A 21474-nucleotide genomic window follows, 5' to 3' on the forward strand; every position below is an offset into this window, starting at 1 on the left:
ATACCTTCTTAAAAGTGCATCCGCAACAACATTCTCTTTCCCTTGTTTGTAAGAAATTACATAAGGAAAAGTTTCAATGAATTCAACCCACTTAGCATGCCTTCTACTAAGCTTACCTTGACTCTTCAAGCATTTCAAGGATTCATGGTCAGTTTTAATGACAAACACTCTTGGCCACAAGTAATGTTGCCATGTGGCTAAAGCCCTTACCAAAGCATATAGCTCTTTGTCATAAGTGGAATAGTTCAATGTGGCTCCACTCAACTTCTCACTAAAGTAGGTAATAGGTTTAGAATCTTGCATCAAAACAGCACCTATTCCTTTGCCAGAAGCTTCACATTCAATTTCAAAAGATTTAGAAAAATCAGGCAATTGTAACAATGGAGCAGAACATAACTTTTCTTTCAACAAGTTAAAAGCATCATCTTGTTCTTTTCCCCATGTAAAAATCTTATCCTTTTTAATAACTTCAGTTAAAGGAGAAGCAATGGTGCTAAAGTCTCTCACAAACCTCCTATAAAAACTAGCAAGTCCATGAAAACTCCTAACTTCAGTTACACTCTTAGGTTTTGGCCATTCTTTTATTGCTTTAATTTTTTCTTCATTAACCTCAACTCCTTTAGAACTAACCACAAAACCCAAGAAAATCACACGATCCACACAAAAAGTACACTTTTTAAGATTAGCAAATAAGAGTTGCTTTCTAAGAACTTCAAAAACTTATTTTAGGTGTTCTACATGCTCTTCTAAAGTGTTAGAAAAGATCAAGATATCATCGAAGTACACCACAACAAATTTTCCATGAAAATCCTTAAAGATATGATTCATTAATCTCATGAAAGTGCTAGGTGCATTAGTCAAGCCAAAAGGCATAACTAACCACTCATAAAGCCCATATTTGGTCTTAAAAGCAGTTTTCCATTCATCTCCAGGATTCATTCGAATTTGATGGTAACCACTTTTTAGATCAATTTTAGAAAAGATTTTGGATCCATGTAATTGATCCAACATGTCATCAAGACGAGGAATAGGATGGCGATACTTTACCGTTATCTTGTTGATTGCTCTACAATCCATGCACATCCTCCAAGTTCCATCCTTTTTGGGTACCAATAGGACGGGAACAGAGCAAGGGCTCATGCTCTCTCTCACAAAGCCTTTCTCAAGCAGCTCCTCAACTTGCCTTTGAAGCTCTTTTGTCTCTTCTGGATTACTCCTATAAGCAGGCCTATTTGGGATTTGTGATCCAGGCACAAAATCAATTTGATGCTCAATGCCACGTAAAGGTGGCAATCCATTAGGAATATCTTCAGGAAAGACATCTTCAAAATCCTGCAAAAGAGAAAAAATACTACTTGGCAAAGAAGAAGTTAGTAACTCAGAATTAATCAAAACTTCTTTGTAAGTAAGTAGTATTATGGGCAACCCCTCTTTTCTTGCATTTAAACACTCTTTGGCTTTTACATAAAAACTCTCTTTTTTTTTATTTCTTTAGCCTCTTTCCTCTCACCAAGACTTTCTATTTTCTCATTCAAGCCCCTTTTTATCTCTTCTCTCAAATTGTTGCCCTCTCTCTCTTTCTCTCGGCCATCTCTCTTTTTTTCCAACTCTTGGCTTCCTTTCTTTTCTTTTTCCTCAAGCTCACTTTTTATCCCTCCCCTTGGTTTTCCCATTGTTTCCCTTAATCTCTTTTGATCTTCAAACACTTGAGAAGGAGATAAAGGTGCAAGAGTAAATTTCCTGCCATTTAGCTCAAGAGAATATCTATTCTTCCTTCGATCATGAAAAACATTCCTATCATACTGCCAAGGACGACCCAGTAAGATATGACAAGCTTGCATAGGGACTATGTCACAAAGAATATCATCCTCATATCTACCAACATTGAATGAAATCATGCATTGTTTGTTTACCTTTAGTTCACCACTATCATTTAACCATTGGAGTCTATAGGGAGTAGGGTGTTTCATGCATGCAAGTCCCAATTTTTCCACAAAGTATGAACTCACCACATTAGCACAACTACCACTATCAATGATCATAGAACAAGTTTTCCCCTTTATCCCACACCTAGTATGGAATATATTCTCCCTTTGTTCTTCACTATTGCTTCCCAAATTGATAGTCATAATCCTCCTAACTACCCCAATCATGCCATCATTAGGTAGTTCTATATCATCATCATTACTCACATCTCCCTCTTCTTCTCCCTCACTTTTTTCACTCTCATATCCTCCATCTTCTCTAAGAATGATGTTTCTTCTACTTGGACATTCATGCATCATATGTCCCCTTCCTTTACATTTATGACACTGAATAGAACTAGAAGGTGTAAAAGGTTTAGGGTTAAAGATTTTACCTCCCTCTTTGTTCTCAAATTTAACTTTGTCCTTGTCTTCTTGAGGTCTAGAAGAATTCTTCATCTCTTGATTCGACCATGGCTTCTTGGAGATGGTGTTTGACCGACCTTTCCATGAGCTAGCTTGCTTTCTTGTATTTTGATTTTCTACCTTTACAGACAAATCAACTAACTCATCTATTGTTACATATTGTTGTAATTCTACTACATCAGCTATTTCCTTATTTAAACCATTTAAAAACCTAGCCATTGTATCCTCTTCTTCCTCCATACAATTAGTTTGGATCATAGCCATATCCATAGCCTTAAAGTACTCATCCACAGACATGGACCCTTCCTTCAATGTTTGAAGGCGTTGTTGTAGCTCTCTTTGAAAGTGTGATGGTATGAATCTCTTTCTCATCACCCTCTTCATCTCAGCCCAAGTAGCAATTGGTGCTTGTCCTTCTTGCAATCTGTCCCTAGCAAGATTTTTCCTCCAAATAGCAGCATAATCAGAAAACTCAACAATAGCAAGTTTAACCTTCTTACCCTCAGAGTAGTTGTGACAGTCAAATATGGCTTCAACCTTTCTCTCCCAATCAAGGTACAAGTCTGGATCCCTTGTTCCCTTGAAAGATGGCATCTTCATCTTTATACTGCTTATATTATCATCTTCTACTCTACCTCTTTGTCCCCTCCTATCTCTTCCCATCCTATCAAAATCGATATCATTAAAATTATCTATTGGGTTTTCTTGATTTACAATGGGAGCAAGGGGTACATTTCTCCTATCTTGGGGCCTAACATTATTTTCCCTTCTACGTTCAGCTATTGTATCATTTTGCTTAGCAATGGTGTCCCTCATCTCTTAGAGTTGCAAATTCCACCTTTCGAATTGTTGATGCATAGCTTGCAAGGTAAAATCATTTCTTGCTTTGATTTCAGCTTCTTGAAGAACCCTTCGTTCATCATCACTACCTGTATGTGACATCTTAAATAATTAAACTGTATCAGAAAATTGAATTTTTCCTCAATTGTTCACACACATACTTTGCCTTTTTTTCTCTCTCGAAATAACCTTTGAACGAAATACTTTGTAGATTTATAGTTAAACCCAACTCGTATAAAGTTCTTAGTAGTAAAATATAGATTTTTGGGGAACAAATGAAAGAAGAACCAAATCCTAGAACTATTAGACTCGGTTGAAACAAGACACGAACAAAAAGGAAATGATTATATATTTAGATTAGAAAGAGTAAGAAGAATTGAATTTTTGTCTTATCTTTGAAATCTGGGATCCCCTCTTCTTGTTTCCTTTGATAGTTTTTGGAAACAAATTAGATACAAAAGAAAGTTCCTAGAGAGCAAGCAATTTTTTTAAAAAAAATTGATTTTCATTTTTTTTTATTATTTTTTTTAACTTTTTTTTTCCGCTCTTAGTATTCAAGAAATCCCCAGAATTATCAAGAACGAAACCTTGATAGAACCGCTCTGATACCACTTGATAACGACAAGGTCGGGAATCCAAACTAGAGTAAGAATTTAAAAAGTAAATGCGGAAGCAATAACAATAAGGAATTGAGCAACTAGAACTAAAGGGCAGAAAATAAAGGATATGGGAAGATTCAAGGAAAGAATTCTAAGAACTTCCAAGAACGCAAGTTCTATAGCCTTGACAAGATCAAAGCAACAACGTCTTGATTTATTGAAGAAATCAAACGCCTTTACTTAAAAGCAAATCAAAATAATAGATTCAGATCTTGACCGCTTTACGAGTAACTTGAGACAACAATTAATAACTAGTATTAATCGCCTTCTAAGAATACCACAAAGAAATCAAAGATATCACAATAGAGAAGTAATCTTACTATCCTTGAACTATGAACTAGTAAAGGTTGAATGATAAATCTCAAAGCACAAGTAACAAAGGTTCAAAAGAACTCTCAAAGTATGATATACTTAATCAATAATGAAGTGTCTCAATGAATGAGAAGAACTCCTTATTTATAGGAGTACTAAGGCACAAAAAGTCCTTAAAATTAGGTAGGGTGGTTGCTAAGGCATAAAAAGTCATTACAATTAGGTAGGGTGATTGCTAAGGAGTAAGAAAAGTTATTACAATTAGGTGGGGGGCGGCCAAATCCCTTTGGGGCAGATTTGGACCTTAAAACTACTAGTTTGGGCCATTGATTTGGACTCCAATTGGGCTCCCTTTGAAACACCCCATTTTGGACCTCTTTTAAGCTCATTTTGAGCCCCTTTGGTGGACTTCAAAGGTTGATTTGGTGGTCCAATCTTCCTCCTCTTGGACTTCAATTTGGATCACCAAATAATTATAAAACTTAGATAATTCATCTACTTTGGGCTTGAGCTCTTCCTCTACAATTAAAAGCTTCTTCATTTGCCATTGAAGTCCAGCAACCTTAGAGTGCAACTCTTTAGTTTGAGATCTTGTAAATGGCCTTGGAGCTTCCAAAACTCTATCCTTGTCCTTGATGCTATCATTTAGTTAGTATTCGCAATTCTCTTGCAATATAGCCCATGGCCAAAGTATGACATTATATGTTCAGAGTCCCTTAGTCGCAAGTTGGTATGCAAGGATAGGTGAGGCACCGGGTGCCGGTCTCGCCCCCCAGGTTCGAGGCGTAACAAAAGTGGTATCAAAGCAGTTCTGTCCTAGGAAGTCTACAAGCCGTGTCTAGTAGAGTCTTGTTTATGGGTGTGTTGTGTACCACACTTAAAAGCAGGAAGCTACAGGGAATTTAGGACCGTCACTCTTTCTTCTTACTCTAGATTATTTGGTAGAGCTAAGTTGTAAGAACTCAATTTCCTAAACTCTATCTTATTCGTAATACAACGATACCTACATCCAGAAAGACGGTTGGTAAGAGAGATAGCTGTGGAATAATTGAGTCGGAGGAACTCGATTTTGTATCATGCTTATGATGAGTAAATGTAAAGTTTTCAGTCGAACATGTGTGTAAGCTTCTTGATAAGGAGCCTTAAGGTAAGAATATCCACTTTTATGATTAAAAAAATAATAATGTGATATTCAGAAGATAGGTACATGTTTAAACAAGTAATAGAAGCAAGATAAATAAGGGTAGGAGGCGCCCAGTTAATGAAGATTATTAATATTTACAATTCAAGCAGAGAAAGATAAGCATTTTGAGTTACCTTCAATTGTAACAGAGTTATGTATAATTGGCCACACCCATCTCAGTTATGCCCTATGGGGGCTAATAGGTGTAGTTTAAGAAAGGGACGGGACATCAGGATCTGACTGGGGTTAGAGTAATCCAAAATGGTGAATAGATTGTTTGTGTTAGTTGACATTTTCGAAGGATATTACAAATATGCTAATAGATCTCCTTGCGAGCTACCCAGATGGTGCACTGTAGAATATTGCAATTAGATGTGAATACTAGCATGATCAAAAAAATTCAGAAGATAGGCACTGAAAGGCTGGAAGGGATAAATATTACCTTAGTATGGATCCCGTCCCTAGTAGAGCGAGGACATTGAGTAACCCGAAAAGCCGATGAATGAAACAAGGGGAGCTGAAAGCAAAAGAATGTCTTGTTGAAGTTTTCACAAGAAATGGATAGGCAGAAATATTAGCAGGGAAATGATAAGAGAGATAACGAAGCATTATGAGTAAAATGTGATACATGGATGACAACGGATGATCAAAAGGATGACTGTATTACAAGGTCCATAGTCAGGTGAAGGAAGAGACGAGAGGTGATAGGCCTTAAGACAACAAAAGAGTATAGGCCATACAATCATATCCTCATTTTGAGAAAAACATTTGTGACTGTAACGTGATTACCAAAAGTAAACGTTAGACCCCAGAGTAATCGAAATCAGTATGGAATGGTCTAGAATGAATGCGATTAAAATGAGAAAGGGATGAAATTGCACTTATTCAAATCCTACAGATATGCTACGATTCCAGAACATTATGCAAACACGACATCAAGGAAAGAAAGTAAAGGTTCCTGCCTAGGATATTATTGATAAATAAGGAGTCAGTGTGAGAGGTAAGTTAAGAAAAAGGAAATAAACCAAGAAAGATTTTGCGGGATATTGATATGAGAATGGGTCAGCGAGTAATTAGTAATTGATTCAGGAAGAGCCTAGTCATGGCTAGAGAAGAGGTTACCGACAAATGAGCAGATCATGCAAGATGAACATAGTGAACCCCAACATGGGGAATTCAGGCTCGCAGATATGACATCAGAACCCTTGAGAAATATTCAGATAAGAGTTGGGGTAGTTAAAGGTATCGTATGAGTATTATGAAAATAAAAGAGAATGCCACTAGGAAGATAGTCAAAACTTCAGTTCAGAAGCAACCGCACGAGCACAAGTGCACAGAGGTATGTAACTACGGATATTTATAGACGAGTAAGAACATTGAAAACTTCTTCGGGTATACAATATAACAAGCTCGCAACATTACAAAAGTCAGAGGGTCCTCCCTAAGTACTACAATGAAAGACTAACTGAGGAAGTATGGAGGAAGGCTTCAACCTAAGCTCAGTGACCTAAAGAGGAAGTGATCTTATAACAATATTCTCACAACAACGTTGTATGCACTCCATAAGAAAGTGGCACCTACCGTGGCTAATGGACAGAAAGTAAAAATCAGAAGTGATATTCAAAATTATATGAGTTGTATGGAATTCCAAGATGTATGGTCACTAAGATAAGTTAAGTATGCACGCAACAAGTGGCAGAACAACCAGGAAAAGCAATTGCTTGCAAAGAAAGTTGAGAAGGAACGAAAAGAATTATTCAATTAATGATCCAAATTTAGTTACGCTATGAACACACTTAAGAGTTCGGAGTATTATCTATGCAGCATATATGTTGACATTCATACAGCCATAGAAGACTCCAGTATAAGTTAAAAGAAAGAATTGAGCCCAGGGCATAGACAAAGGATTGAATTGTTAGAAGATTGTATCATGGATATTCCATAGCGCCAATGAAAGGCTAAAGTAATAACTAATACCAGGAGCCGCAGATCGGAAGATAGATTAGTCCTACATGAAGGCTGATCAGAAGGAAGAGGAAACTAAAGAGTTTAATCAACTAAGTAAATCAGGAGTCTGATTACTAGACCCAGAGAATTATAGAAATCATGATTGAGAACATAGCGGAATCAATCTTAATATCAGATGTGCAAGAGAGATAGCACAACAACCATATTCTATAACGGCTCTACGATAAAGCCAATTAAAAATGTACCAGCCTTATAAGAAGTCAGTATGAAGCTCCCACCGGATTGCGTATGCGCCAGAGGTTCAAGTATTATAATAGAGTTTCGAGTTGTTGATGTAAATCATACCTATGTGGAAGTGGGGTTATGAAAGAGATAGAAGATATGATGCGAGATTTTAAGGTAAGCAAGGTTTAAGATGAACAACGTATGAGATACTCAGGTGCAGAAGGTTGTGATTAATCCATACTTCAGATAGAGGGCTAGAAGCGTTGGGATTCAGTATCCAGGAATGATAGCGGTGTCATTAGTGGCATATCTTCCAGCCTATGGTTTCTAGGCACCGAGAGATCTATTCAAGAGAGTAAAGAAGAATTGGAGACGATACGATGTCTTGCTTGATGTTCCAGAATACCACAAGAAAATCTATGGTGCAAGGAAGTTGAAGAAAGGTTGCGAGTAGTATAAATGGATATGTATGGGTCGCAAGCTAAAGTATGATAGAGCGACAAGGTTTTAGGAAGACAAGAGTACGGACAAAAAAAAGGGTGAGTGGGAAGGCAACGAGAAACGGATGAGTCCTCGAGATTAAGCCCATGAAAACAAGATAGCTGATGGCTTCTCTAAGTTATAGAAAGCTCAGTATAGCCTGAATGAACTCAAAGGAATCTAAGACTAATAGCATTTGGAAGAGATGGAATGCTTACCTGGTAGTAGAATAAAGGTGTAATTGTGATAGATAAAGGATGACGGTTGAGCCTTTGATTGAGTAATGATTTGAAGAGGATTTCATGGATTGTACGGAATTAAAATACCCACGTAAGGTGAATCACATTGGGATGCTATAAAATATGATTATTGAAGTACAGTATCGCCCCTAAGTGGATCAGGAAAATCACTTCAAATATTCTTCGATGCAACATAAGTCCTAGTGGCAATGTATTACGTAAGAAGTTTCAAGTTATCAGTGGTATATTGTAGATCAATATTGAGGCGAATCATAATGGATAGACAAAAGTCACAAAGTATGAGCTGAGATTAGGTCGTCATTCTTAAGATGAACAGTAATGAGGAAGCATTAAAAGACTTAGCTTTATACATATAGGATAAGCAACGAGAGAAACTTGGAGTTTGGTCGCAGACCTCAGTAACAATAAATCGAAGTAAGAGTTATGGTATAGTATGGCCTACTTAGATGTAGTAAAGCTAATGACACCAAGAGGGACAGCTTGACATAATTTTGTATATGTTCACAAAGTGAGGCCTAGAGATTGGCTAAGAGCTAGAGGAAAGTCGTGGTATGAGAAAGAGGACTAAAAGGGGGAATGCCCTGGCTTTGGATTTATTCAAAGAACAGTTGCCTAAATGACAAGGAGAATATTAAAGTATTTGCAATAACTATGGGTTATGAGAATGATAAGTGCATCAATCAACATTCGAAGACGAAATTTTCAAAAGGGGGGAGTAATGTTACACTCCATATTTTTTGTACGTGAAAGTACGCCATAAATAAATTAATGAAAGCTCGGAAATGAGATGTTACATCCCGCATTTTTGTACGTTAAAGTTTCGTTATAAGTTAATCGATGTAAGCTCGGGAATGAGATTATTTTGGGATTATAAGTATCATGCTATTTCAAACAAGGGATAAGTAAATTCGTGAAGGTGAGAGGGTAAGAAAATCGAGGAAAATGAGTTTCGTTGAAATTTGACAATTTGGGATAAAATACGGTCCGAGCTATAATACCTGATATTTATGGACTAGTGCCATACAAGGTACCACATGACCATAATAGTAAGGTGTACAAAGTGTGTTAAAAGTGAGTAGTATTTTAAGTAATTTGTGATAATTATTAATTATGTGGATAATTGGGTAATTATTGGATTAGTGGGGAATTAACTAGTTAATTAAGAAAATGAGTGGATAAGCTTAAGAATCCCAAACGTGGAAGCAACATATGATCATTTAAGTGACTCTTAAGTCACATTGAAAGGTGGCAAAATTGGAAGAATTATTAGTGGCCAAGTCATGCATAAGTGGGGCCCACAACCCACAAAATTATAAGAGATCTTCCTAAGTTAGTAAGTTCGATGTTGATGTCTCTATAACGTGAGAAATGAAGGCTTCAGCAAATTAAAACAAATCGTTTGCATCTTAATAACGTAATGTTCTTGAAACAAAATTCAAAACAAGATCTCTTAGCATCTTAGCAACGTGAGGTGTTGTAATTTTAAGGGAGTACGGTGCAATCTTTCTCAAGAATATCATACGGATTCTTCCCTACTCTGATCTTGCCGATTACATATTGTTGCAATTGACGTGTATTAAAGGGATTGTCAAGAGAAGAGGCTTAGGTATGTTAAGGCTAAGTCATTCCTTCATTTTGGCATGATCTCGTAATTACATGTGTTTGATAACGAGGCATAAAGAGAAGTTCATACTCCCAAATTTATATACATCATCCTAGTCTCAAAAATTACAGTATTCTCCTTATCGGGACTTCATATTTAATTGAGTATTGTCTTCTACCAGTCAAGAGAGCAGAGAGCCTATATATTCAGTATTACAGTATTTTCATTACCATCGAGCTATAATCAATGGGCAGGCCCCTATTTGGCAACATCTGATCAGATGGTAAGTCATATACCGAGCCTACTATGGCCGAACGCCTATGAGCGAACCCAGCATGGTCGAGATACACAGCCTAGTATGGCCGAGTGACTATGAGCGAGCCTACTATGGCAGAGAAGTTATATATACTGTGTCTTATAAGGCCGGACAACTATTTTACTTACTATATTGAGAGAGTTGAGTCAACTACTATACTGTGTCTTATAAGGCCGGACAACAAGTTACTTTCAGTTATTATATTATCAGCTCAGTTTTAGCTTTTAGTATATTGCCTAAAATTGGTACATTATTTCGTAATGACGTCCCTTTTCATGGGGCGCTGCATTTCATGCGTGCAGGTTCAAACAGACAGACGGGTAGACCTCCTCATTAGGTATTGCCCGAGTTTGGCTTGATCGGTAAGCTCCATGCCCTTCAGAGTTGTCGGGTCTAGAGATTTATGTACATCTTGTGTATATATACATATGATATGAGTAGGTCGGGGCCCTGTTCCGATTACAGTATATCCATCAGTAGAGGCTTGTAGACATATGCTGTCAGTTAGTGCAGTATTTTGGGCTTGTAGGCCTTTTATGTATATTTTGTTGGTTTGCAGTTGTAGTAGTTATGACGGCCTTGTCGGCCCAGCATTATATTGATGTTTAGTCAGCATCCACAATTGTCTTGCAATGTGGCCCATGGCCAAAGTATGGCCTTATATGTTCAGAGTCCCATAGTCGCACGTTGGTACGCATGGATAGGTGAGGCACCACGTGCCGGTCTCGCCCCCCAGGTTCGGGGCGTGACACCAATCCTAACAACATATATATAATCTGATGAAGGAATATAACATGAAAACAACACAAACTGTGGCCTCATAGGCAAAATATATTACCAGAAAAAGAACAATCTTAGCATAAGTTGTACAAATGATACGTAATTCATAAGGAGCAATTTCGTAGAACGATTACATAGTTATTCAAACAAATAAGGGTACTTCTTCTTCATTTCTTCATCGGCCTCCCATGTGGCCTCTTCAACCTGCTAGTTTCGCCATAACACTTTTCACGGAGGCAATTTCTTTATTTCTCAACTTTCGGACTTGCCGATCAATAATAGAAATTGGAATCTCTTCATAGGTCAATTCCTCATTAACCTCAATAGTCTCTACCGGAATAATGAGCGTCGGGTCTCCAACTACTTTCTTCAACATAGACACATGAAATACCGGGTGCACTAATGACATCTCATGTGGTAGCTCAAGCTTGTATGCCACCTCACCAATCCTCTGAATGATTCTATACGGACCAACATACCTCGGACTCAATTTTCCTTTCTTACCCAAATGCATTACACCATTCATGGGGGAAACCTTCAAGAATACCCAATCATCTTCTTTGAACTCCAAATCCATACGAAGAACATCCGAATAGGACTTCTGATGACTTTGAGTAATTTTCAACTGCTCCTTAATGATCTTAACTTTTTCTATAGCCTGATGCACGAGGTCTGGCCCTATCAACTCTGCTTCCCCAATTTCAAACCACCCAATGGGAGATCTACATCTCCTACCATATAAAGCCTCGAACGGTGCCATCTGAATGCTAGCATGATAGCTATTGTTGTAGGCAAATTCTTTGAGTGGAAAATGATCATCCCAGCTACCTTTGAAGTCTAGAACGCAAGCGCACAACATATCCTCAAGTGTCTGAATAGTCCGTTCTGCCCTCCCGCCAGTCTGCGGGTGAAAGGCTGTACTAGGATTCACCTGAGTACCCAAACCTTTCTGAAATTTCTTCCCAAAATTAGACGTGAACTATGCCCCCAGATCATAAATGATAGAAACTGGAGTGCCATGCAACCTGACTATTTCTTTGATATACAACTAAGCGTATTGTTCCGTTATGTCGGTAGCCTTAACTGGCAATAAGTGTACTGGTTTCGTGAAACGACCCACAATCACCCAAATCAAGTCAAACTTATGAGAAGTGTGAGGTAGTCCTACCACAAAGTTCATATTAATCATTTCCCACTTCCACATTGGAATTTCTATATTCTGTGCCAACCCACCAGGCCGTTGCTGTTCGGCCTTCACTTGCTGACAATTCGGACAACTCGCCACAAAGTCCGCTACATTCCTCTTCATGTCATTCCACCAATAGAATTCATTAAGATCATGATACATCTTTGTAGAGCCCGAGTGCACGAAATACCTAGAAGTGTGAGCCTCGGTGATGATTCTTTCCCGGAGACCATCTACATTTGAAACACATAACCGCCCTTACTACCTTAGTGTACCATTATCCATTCCAAGAGAAAAGGCCATGGTCTTATATTTATGAATCCCCTCTTTCAGTTGTGCCAACAATTGATCGTTGTATTGCTTCTCCTTGACCTTCACAACGAGTGATGATTCAGCCCTATTTTGCACAATCACCCCTCCTTCACTAGAGTCCGCAAGACGAACTCATTAACTAGCCAATCAGTGAACTTCCTTGGCCAATGGCCTTTGATATACCTCCAAGTGTGCTAAACTACCCATAGATTTCCGACTAAGAGCATCCGCCATAACATTAGCCTTCCCTCGATGATATAGAATATCAATGTCATAGTCCTTGAGTAACTCAAGCCATCTTCTCTGCCTCAGATTCAATTCCTTCTGCTTGAAAATATATTGAAGGCTCTTATGGTCCGTGAATATATCCACATGGACCCCATATAAATAATGAAGCCAAATTTTCAATGCAAATACCACCGCCGCAAGTTCTAAATCATGTGTTGGATAGTTCTTTTCATGATTCTTGAGTTGCCTGGAAGCATAAGCTATCACCTTGCCATGTTGCATCAATACACACCTAAGCCCGATCCTTGAAGCATCACAATACACCACAAACCCATTTGTACCCTCTGGTAGGGTTAACACCAGTGATGTAGTCAATCTTGATTTCAACTCTTAGAAACTCCTTTCACAAGCATCTAACCATTGGAACTTAATTGCCTTCTGCGTTAATTTAGTCAACGGAGAGGCAAGAGTAGAAAACCTCTCCATAAACTTTCTGTAATACCCCGCTAAGCCTAAGAAACTACGAATATCTATTGGAGTTGTAGACCTCGGCCAATTTTTCACAGCTGCAATTTTCTGAGGATCAACCTTAATTCATTCACTAGAGACGATATGACCCAAGAATGTGACAGATTCAAGCCAAAATTCACACTTTGAAAACTTTGCATATAACTAGTGTTGATTTATGGTTTGTAGAATTACCCTGAGATGATCGGCATGGTCCTCTCGATTGCGTGAATATACAAGGATATCATCAATAAACACTACCACAAAAGAATCGAGGAATGGGTTGAATACTCGGTTCATAAGATCCATGAAAGTTTTCGGGGCATTTGTTAGCCCAAAAGACATTACCAGAAATTCAAAGTGCCCATACCGGGTTCTGAAAGTTATTTTCCGAACAACATGCTTCCTGATATTTAATTGGTGATACCCGGATCGTAAATCAATCTTGGAAAAATACTTAGCACCCTACAACAGGTCAAACAAGTCATCTATCCTTGGTACTGGGCACTTATTCTTGATTGTGACCTTGTTAAGCTGCCGATAGTCGATACATATTCATAGTCACCCATCCTTCTTCCTTACAAAGAGAACCGGTGCACCCCAAGGCGACACACTCGGCCGGATGAAACCCTTATCTAATAAATCATTCAATTGTTCCTTTAGTTCTTTCAATTCTGCTGGTGCCATCCTGTAGGGTGGAATAGATATAGGTTGTGTGTCTGACATCACATCAATCCTAAAATCGATCTCCCTGTCTAGGGGAATCCCAGGGAGCTTATCCGGAAAGACTCTTAAAAATTCATTCACAACAGGCACAAACTCAAGTGTAGCTGCCTCGACATCGGTGTCCGTAACTCGGACCAAATGGTAGATACATCCCTTGTTAATCGTCTTCGTGGCCTTAAGGTAAGAAATAAACCTACCCTTCGGCACCACATCATCCCCCTTCCCCTCAATAACTGGCTCATTTGGAATTTCAAACCAAACGGTCCTGGTTCGGCAATCAAGCTTGGCAAAATATGAATAAAGCCAGTCCATCCCCATTATTAATTACATCAAAATCGACCATCCCTAATTCGATGAGATCGGCCATGGTGTCCTGACCACGCAACGTGACAACAAAATCCCTATAAACCCGTGTGGCCAAAATAGACTCACCAACCAGAGTAGATACAGAGAACAGCTCATGAAGATGTTCCGGTTCTATCCCAAATTCCATAGCAACATAAGGAGTGACATATGAAAAAGTGGAACCGGGATCGATAAGAGCATATACACCATGGGATTGGATAGACAGTATACTTGTGAAAATATTTGGAGAAGCCTCTGAATCGTGACGCCTCCACATATCATAAAATTTCCTAGGTCCTCCTGGATTTTGTGCACCACCGCTAGCTACACCACGCCCTGCGGGTGCTGAGGTGCCTCGAGCTGGAGGTGTTGTGGATGTAGTAGCTGCAGAATTAGCTGGTTGCGCTGTACCTCTGCCCATGATCCGACGGGACGAGCGGCAATCCCTCTGAATGTGACCCCTCACACCGCACCCATAGCATATAGGTAGGTCCACAAAGTAGGCCCCGAAGTGCATCCTCCCACACTTAGGGCATGGTAGCCTCCGCTGCTGCTGAATTCTTCCGTCGGGCTGACCCTGCTGGTGGGGTCCCCTGTTGCCCTGACTGGGTCCAGATAACTGTGCACCCATCGAAGACTGGGCGAATGATTGGGATGGTCCTGATGACCCTCCCCTGAATGCCGACCTACCACCACCACCACCGGAAGAACCACCAAAGTTGCCCCCGGACCGGGCCTTGCTGCTACTTTGACGCTCCATTCTATTCTTCAATTTGCGGGTCTCTGTGGCTTGAACAAATGCCACCATCTTACCATAGTTCATATCGGAATTCAAGGCAGCTGTGGAGGCCTCATTGATAACCAAGGGGCTAAGGCCCTGTACAAACCGGCGCACCCTAGCCTCCATAGTGGGCAACATGTGAATAGCATACTTGGACAGGCGCACAAACTCCATATGGTACTCCAACACATTCATACTACCCTGCTTCAGGTTTTCAAACTCAGCGGCACAGACCGCCTTAGTCTCGGCATGCAAGAAATGATCCATAAAGGCATCAGTAAACTCACTCCATCTCGCTGGAGGGTTTCCCCCCTCACGGGACTCCTCCCACATTTCAAACCAAGAATAGGACACCCCTTTCAGGCGGTAGGAGGGCAACTCCTCTCCCTTTGTCTCAGTAGCGCGCATAACTCGGAGAGTCTTGTGCATCTCATCGATAAATTTCTGGGGGTCCTCCTCAGGATCAGTACCTGTGAACACTGGAGGATCCAACTGGAGAAATCTGTTTAACCTAGAACTAGCAGAATCCCCTGGATGACTGGAAGGAGTGGGTGCAACATTTGATCTTCGGGACTGGGAGGCCACTATCAGAGCCAACATCTGTATGGCTCCCCTAAAATCCCCTTCAGAAATACCAGAATCGGAAGTTGGAGCTGGAGGTGGAACTGGAATATCAGTTGGAGGGACCGTTACACCCTTAGTAAGTGTAGGGACAGGTGTGGTCTGACCAGTTGTAGGTGAATCAGACAGTGTAGTAACTGGAGGGATATCCTCACCCCTCGGGTGTTCACCCGCATCATCAAATATAGAATTCACTGCCACTCCTGGTGTGACATTGGCTCTTTGGCCAGTTCTTGCCTTCTTCTTAGGTGCCATGTACTGAAAGTTAGAGCAAAGCACGAGTTAAAGGAGGAAAAATCTTACAATAAGCTCTATTACACGATCGAGAACATGAAAGAAGGGTGTTATTCTTAAATGCCCAAGTAGCATCCTAATTACAGATGTGGTCGACAACATACTAATAAGAAGGACTCTACTAGACACGGCTCCGAGACATCCTAGGATACTTTAAAATCTTAGGCTCTGATACCAAGTTTGTCACCCCCAAACTCGGGGAGCGCGACCGATGCTCAATAGAGTGAACCCGGTCAAGCAAGCCTATTGAATACTTTCTACCCAACTCACCCATGATTTTAAGAGTATACATAACTTCTTTAATTAACCGACAAGGAGATCATGTAGACAATACCAAATTCATTACCATTAATTACTTCATTTAATAAGTCTCAAAACACACACACCCCCACCTTCATGGTTCCAAGTGGAATAAGTGATTCAATCGCAACACAACTTGTTTAATATTCCCAACACCCATATACAACCCACACTAAGTCTACGGAACCTCTAAAGATACCAAAGAGTACAATGATAGTGCCGGCAACAGGGCTCCGGCTATACCTCAAAACACGATAACACATATGGAAAAAAAGATGAACAACCCCGGAATGAGACGGGGCTCACCAAGTCAGCTGGGAAGAATGAGCATCGCTATTGCTGGTCAATATCCTCCGTTGTGGAACCACCTGCATCAATTAAAGATGCAGCGCCTCCGGGAAAAAAGGACGTTATTACATGTCGAACCTAAACATCTATTCAAGAACTTGAAAATACAACATGAATATGATGAATTATGGTACAATTATAGGGCTTAGATAGCCATAAAAGTTAAACAAATTTGTTAAGAACTTCCAATAACATTTATAATTTTCTAGTCGGGGATTCTCTACAACTACCTTTACACAGAGCGACTTTGCCGCCTCACCCCAATATATGCGGGTGGAGGTGCAATCACAATACTAGAACTTTACACAAAGCGGCCCCGCCGCCTCACCCCAATGTATGCGGGTGGAGGTGTATTCCCCAATACCAAGACTCTATACAAAGCGGCCTTGCCGCCTCACCCCAATATATACGGGGGGAGGTGTATTCCATAATACCAAGACTAGACACAAAGCGGCCTTGCCGCCTCACCCCAATATATGCGTGGTGGAGGTGTAATCCCAATCACAATCCCTACACAATTTAACATCATAGTTTTCATTGGAAACACGACTTAAAGTTATAATATTTAGATATTCAATCCATGCTTTGAACACGACAGTAACACAACACAACAATAACATTTGGAACATGTACGGAACATATATCTCTTGTCACAATGCTTATTCTGAATAATTGAATTGTTGTGAGCAACTTGAAACTTACAAGAATAGTGTGGGAGTTTTAAGAGAAGAGTTTAGCCAACATACCTCAAGTTCGTCCCTTAACGATACTGCAATGATCCACTACACCAAGCAACTTCAAGCTACAATAACAATATCCAATGGGACCAATATTAGTAACAAATTCAATAATTTAGGCCATTTAGGCGTTTTATCAAACACCTAGTAGGCATAAATCTCTACACCTCTTAACCATAGAATTAGTTCATCCAACTACTATCATTTACCAATAATTTATCCCACCATCATTCTTAAACAATTCATAACTTCCAACATCACATACATGACCATCCATCCACACCCAACCAACAAAATTCCATCAAATAATCACCTTTCAATCTCTATAGTGGTTATATATTTAAATTGGGAACTTATGGCTTCCAATCACCATACCATAAGTTCCAATACTTAATTCATACTCATATTCCCATAATATATCCATACATGTAAGTCTAAGGGTGTAGGATTACCTTTTGGAAGAAATCTTGCAAAACCCTCCTTTGAGATCTTGAAGAAATTTCTTGAAAATATATGTATTTAATGGAGGTTTGAGTTAGTTTTAGGGTAGAATTGATGGAATGAAACACCAAATTAGGGGAGTTGGAGGTCTTGAGAGAGAGGAAGAAAACCCCAGCCAAGAGAAATGGGGAAAAATGAACCCTGAATTGAGTATATAGTGTTTCGGGTGCCACAGGTGGCATGGGGAGCTGCCTGTGGCGCTGATTCCAGAACACCAAGATTCCCGGCGCCAGGGATAGTGCCCCATGCTACCCTGGGCACTGGCGGTGGAAAATCATTTCTATTTCGCTCGGAAATGGGCATAACTCACTCATACGATGTCTGAATTCGACGATTCTTTTTGCTATGGCTCCATAATTTCCATACGGATATAATGCTTTAATAAAAACTGAATTTGTAGCTCATTTTCTTAATGTGATACCACTTATACTCGATGAAACGACATTGAAACATCCTAGAAATATCCAAATTAAATTTCGGGCATACGCCCGAGTCCAAAATCACCATCTAGACCTAACAGAATTATCAAAACTCCATTCCGAGGTCGAATACAATAACAAACTCAAACTTGGTCATAATACATCATATGAAGCTACTCAAGACTTCAATAATTGAAAGGAGCATAAATGTTCAAAATGACAAGTCGGGTCGTTACTTCCAGCGGATCGTAGACCGATCGCATATTGAGGCAGGAGTGCCCAGTTCTAGAGGGCCATTTTGCGGTCCATTTTGCGGACCGTAGAAATGTTATGCAGTCGCATATGCGACTGCAGATCTGCATCGGGGCTTTATTTTTTCTAATTTTGACGTGACCCTAATTCGATATATTGAAGCAAAGGGCCACTTTTGAAGCAAAAATATGATATTTCTAGAGAGAGGGATTACCATAGAGTGAGAGGAGAAGCTCCTAAGCTTATTAATAATTAAATCTTGCTCCAAGTTGAAGAATTCACAAGAAAATTCACTAGGTTTTCATCCTAGAGGTAAGATTTTACTCCCTAGCCCTCAATTTCATGATTTTACTGAAAATAGGTAATGAGAAAAGCAATTCTTGGGTGAGGGAGTTGTCCATTATGCATGCATGTACTATCAAGGGTTGGGGGAAGAATTGTGAGCTAAATTGGGTAGATTTTGGGTAGTGGATGGAGGAATCCACCATAGGAGGACCTTGAAATCATAATACCCACCCAGTGTTTGATAAAATGCTCAAATGAGCTGGAACCATAAATTCTCTCCTAATTTGTGTTCTATTTTGCTATATTTCTAAATAGATCGAAGAGGCTAAGAGTTTCCGGAACATTGTAGTAATTTAAAAAGCTCAAGGCGAGGTATGTTGGCTAAATTCATCTCTTAGAATTTAGAATTGAACCCCACAATATCCTTGTAAGTCCCGAGTTGTTCATCATGAATTGATTATTCCGAATAAGCCTTGTGTCGAAAGAAATATGTTCAATATGTATTATAATATTCTTATTATATTATATTCTATTTGAAAATGTGCTCGAAGCATGGGTTACATATCCAAATGTTATATCTTTAAGCCGTGATTCAAATGAAGGCTATTATGCCAAATTGTGTAAGAAATCTCAATGTGTTTAACATTCTTATTTTCTCAATATGTGGACATAAAGTATTGAATAGTAATGCTCTGTTGTTGATGATTCATGATAATGTTTTAAAGTGAAAGAGATGAATATCAAGTATGAAATACGGTTGATGAGCCAAAAATGACATTGTGTTATGGCCATTGGTGCCAATGAAATGAATGATATACAAAAGATAATGAAATGAGTTGTCAATTATTTAAATAAATAAACACCCTGGGAGTATCGTAAGTCACCGAGGAAGGGTAGGTTGAAATAACCTAACCCCGAAACTACACGTGTCGGTGTAGGAGCGAACTGTGACTGTACCCCTTTATGGGGATGAGATTGATGTGATGAAAATATTCCCCTTTATTGTGATGAGATGATTGCTAACAAAGGGTGATGTCGATCCACATGGAATTGTGGTGAGACGCCTAGCCGGTCGGGTCGTGATCGGATGCCATGCCGCACACACGGTGGTGATTGTGCTTGAGATTACGATTAAAACAGCGATTGAGACTGAGATAATGATTGTGATTGTGGTTGATATCTTTGGTTAGACGGCCTAGCCGATCGGGCCGTGATCGGACTCCGAGCTCAAGATTACTGTGGTATATCGGTGCTAAGATCTCCCAAACTTAAAATATGGAAATATACTTGAAAACTTGTCTTGCTCCTAATTTGATGTTTTGGTATTGTTTGTGGCTCCCATTGATTTTATGATTGTCCTTCCTTGCGTTATCATTCATTCTATTGAGAGGGTGTTTAGTCATTCATACTAGTACTATTCCATATGTACTAACGTCCCTTTTATCGGGGGCGTTGCATGTTTAATGGATGCAGATAGTTTCACAGAAGGTGGCATCAATCATTGATAGCAGTACACCATCTTCTCGGTAGATTTGGTGAGCCCTACTTTTTTCAGGATCGTGTATCTTTTGTCCCACGTGTATTATGTTCTGAGGTATAGCCGGGGCCTTGTTGCCTAAGTTATCATAGTATTTTATATCCATAAAGGCTCCGTAGATACAGTGTGGGTTGTATATGGGTATTGGGAAAGTCAAACTAGCCTTATTGTATTTGAATCACTTGTGCACTTTAACTATGATTGTGTATGTTTTTTTAGGCTACTAAATGAAGTGACTAACGGCAATGGAATTGGCATTGTTCATGGAATCCACTCAATGTTTAATTAATGATATAAATATATCTTCTCTTTATTCATGGGCGAGATGGGTAGAAGGCATTGTAAAGGCTTGCTTGATCGGGGTATATTGGTTGAGCACTGGTCGCGCTCCCCAAGGTCGGGGCGTGTCAAAAATGGTATCAGAGCCTAACATTTTAAAGTTTCCTAGGATGTCTCGGAGCCGTGCCTAGTAGAGCCCTTCTTATCGGTGTGTTGTCGACCACATCTATAATTAGGAGGCTACTTGGGCATTTAGAATAATACCATCTTTGATGTTCTAGATCGTGCAATAAAGTTGATTGTATGATTGTTCCTCCATTAACTCGTGCATTGCTCTAATTTTCAGTATATGGCGCCTAGGAAGAAAGCAAGAATTAACCAAGGAGCCAATGCCACCCCAGGAGTAGCAGTTAATTCTTTACTTGATGATGCGGGTGAGCACCCGAGGGGTGAGAAAATCCCCCCGACTACTACGCTGCTTGTTTATACTATACCAAATCAGACTGCGCCAGTTCCTGCATCTACTGAGGGTGCAACAATCCCTCCAACTAATATTCCAATTCCACCTCCAGCCCCATCTTCCGGTCCCGATGTTGTAAGGAGGATCTTAGGGGAGCCATATAGATGTTGGCTAAGATAGTGGCTTCTCAGGCCCAGAGATCAAATGTTGTGCCTACTTCTTCCAGTCAGCCAGGGGAATTTGCTAGTTCCAGGGTGAACAAGGTTCTTCAGTTAGATTCTCCAGTGTTCACGGGTACTAGTCTCGAGGAGGACCCCCAGGATTTCATTGATGAGATGCA

General features: G+C 39.7%; 1 protein-coding gene across 1 annotated transcript in view; it reads right to left on the minus strand.

Moving 5' to 3' along the window:
* LOC142178154 (uncharacterized) overlaps positions 1 to 3053 on the minus strand; it is a 67469-nt gene extending 64416 nt beyond the window's left edge. Inside the window, exons 1-3 of the mRNA XM_075247481.1 lie at positions 1791 to 3053; positions 1084 to 1332; positions 1 to 636 (exon numbers count right to left, since the gene is read on the minus strand). Of these exons, the coding sequence (XP_075103582.1) occupies positions 1 to 636; positions 1084 to 1332; positions 1791 to 3053 (2148 nt within the window). The remainder of the gene's footprint in view (positions 637 to 1083; positions 1333 to 1790) is intronic.
* Positions 3054 to 21474: the final 18421 nt, after the last annotated feature.

This window comes from Nicotiana tabacum, chromosome 24 (genome assembly GCF_000715075.1).
Source record: "Nicotiana tabacum cultivar K326 chromosome 24, ASM71507v2, whole genome shotgun sequence".
Lineage (NCBI taxonomy): Eukaryota > Viridiplantae > Streptophyta > Magnoliopsida > Solanales > Solanaceae > Nicotiana > Nicotiana tabacum.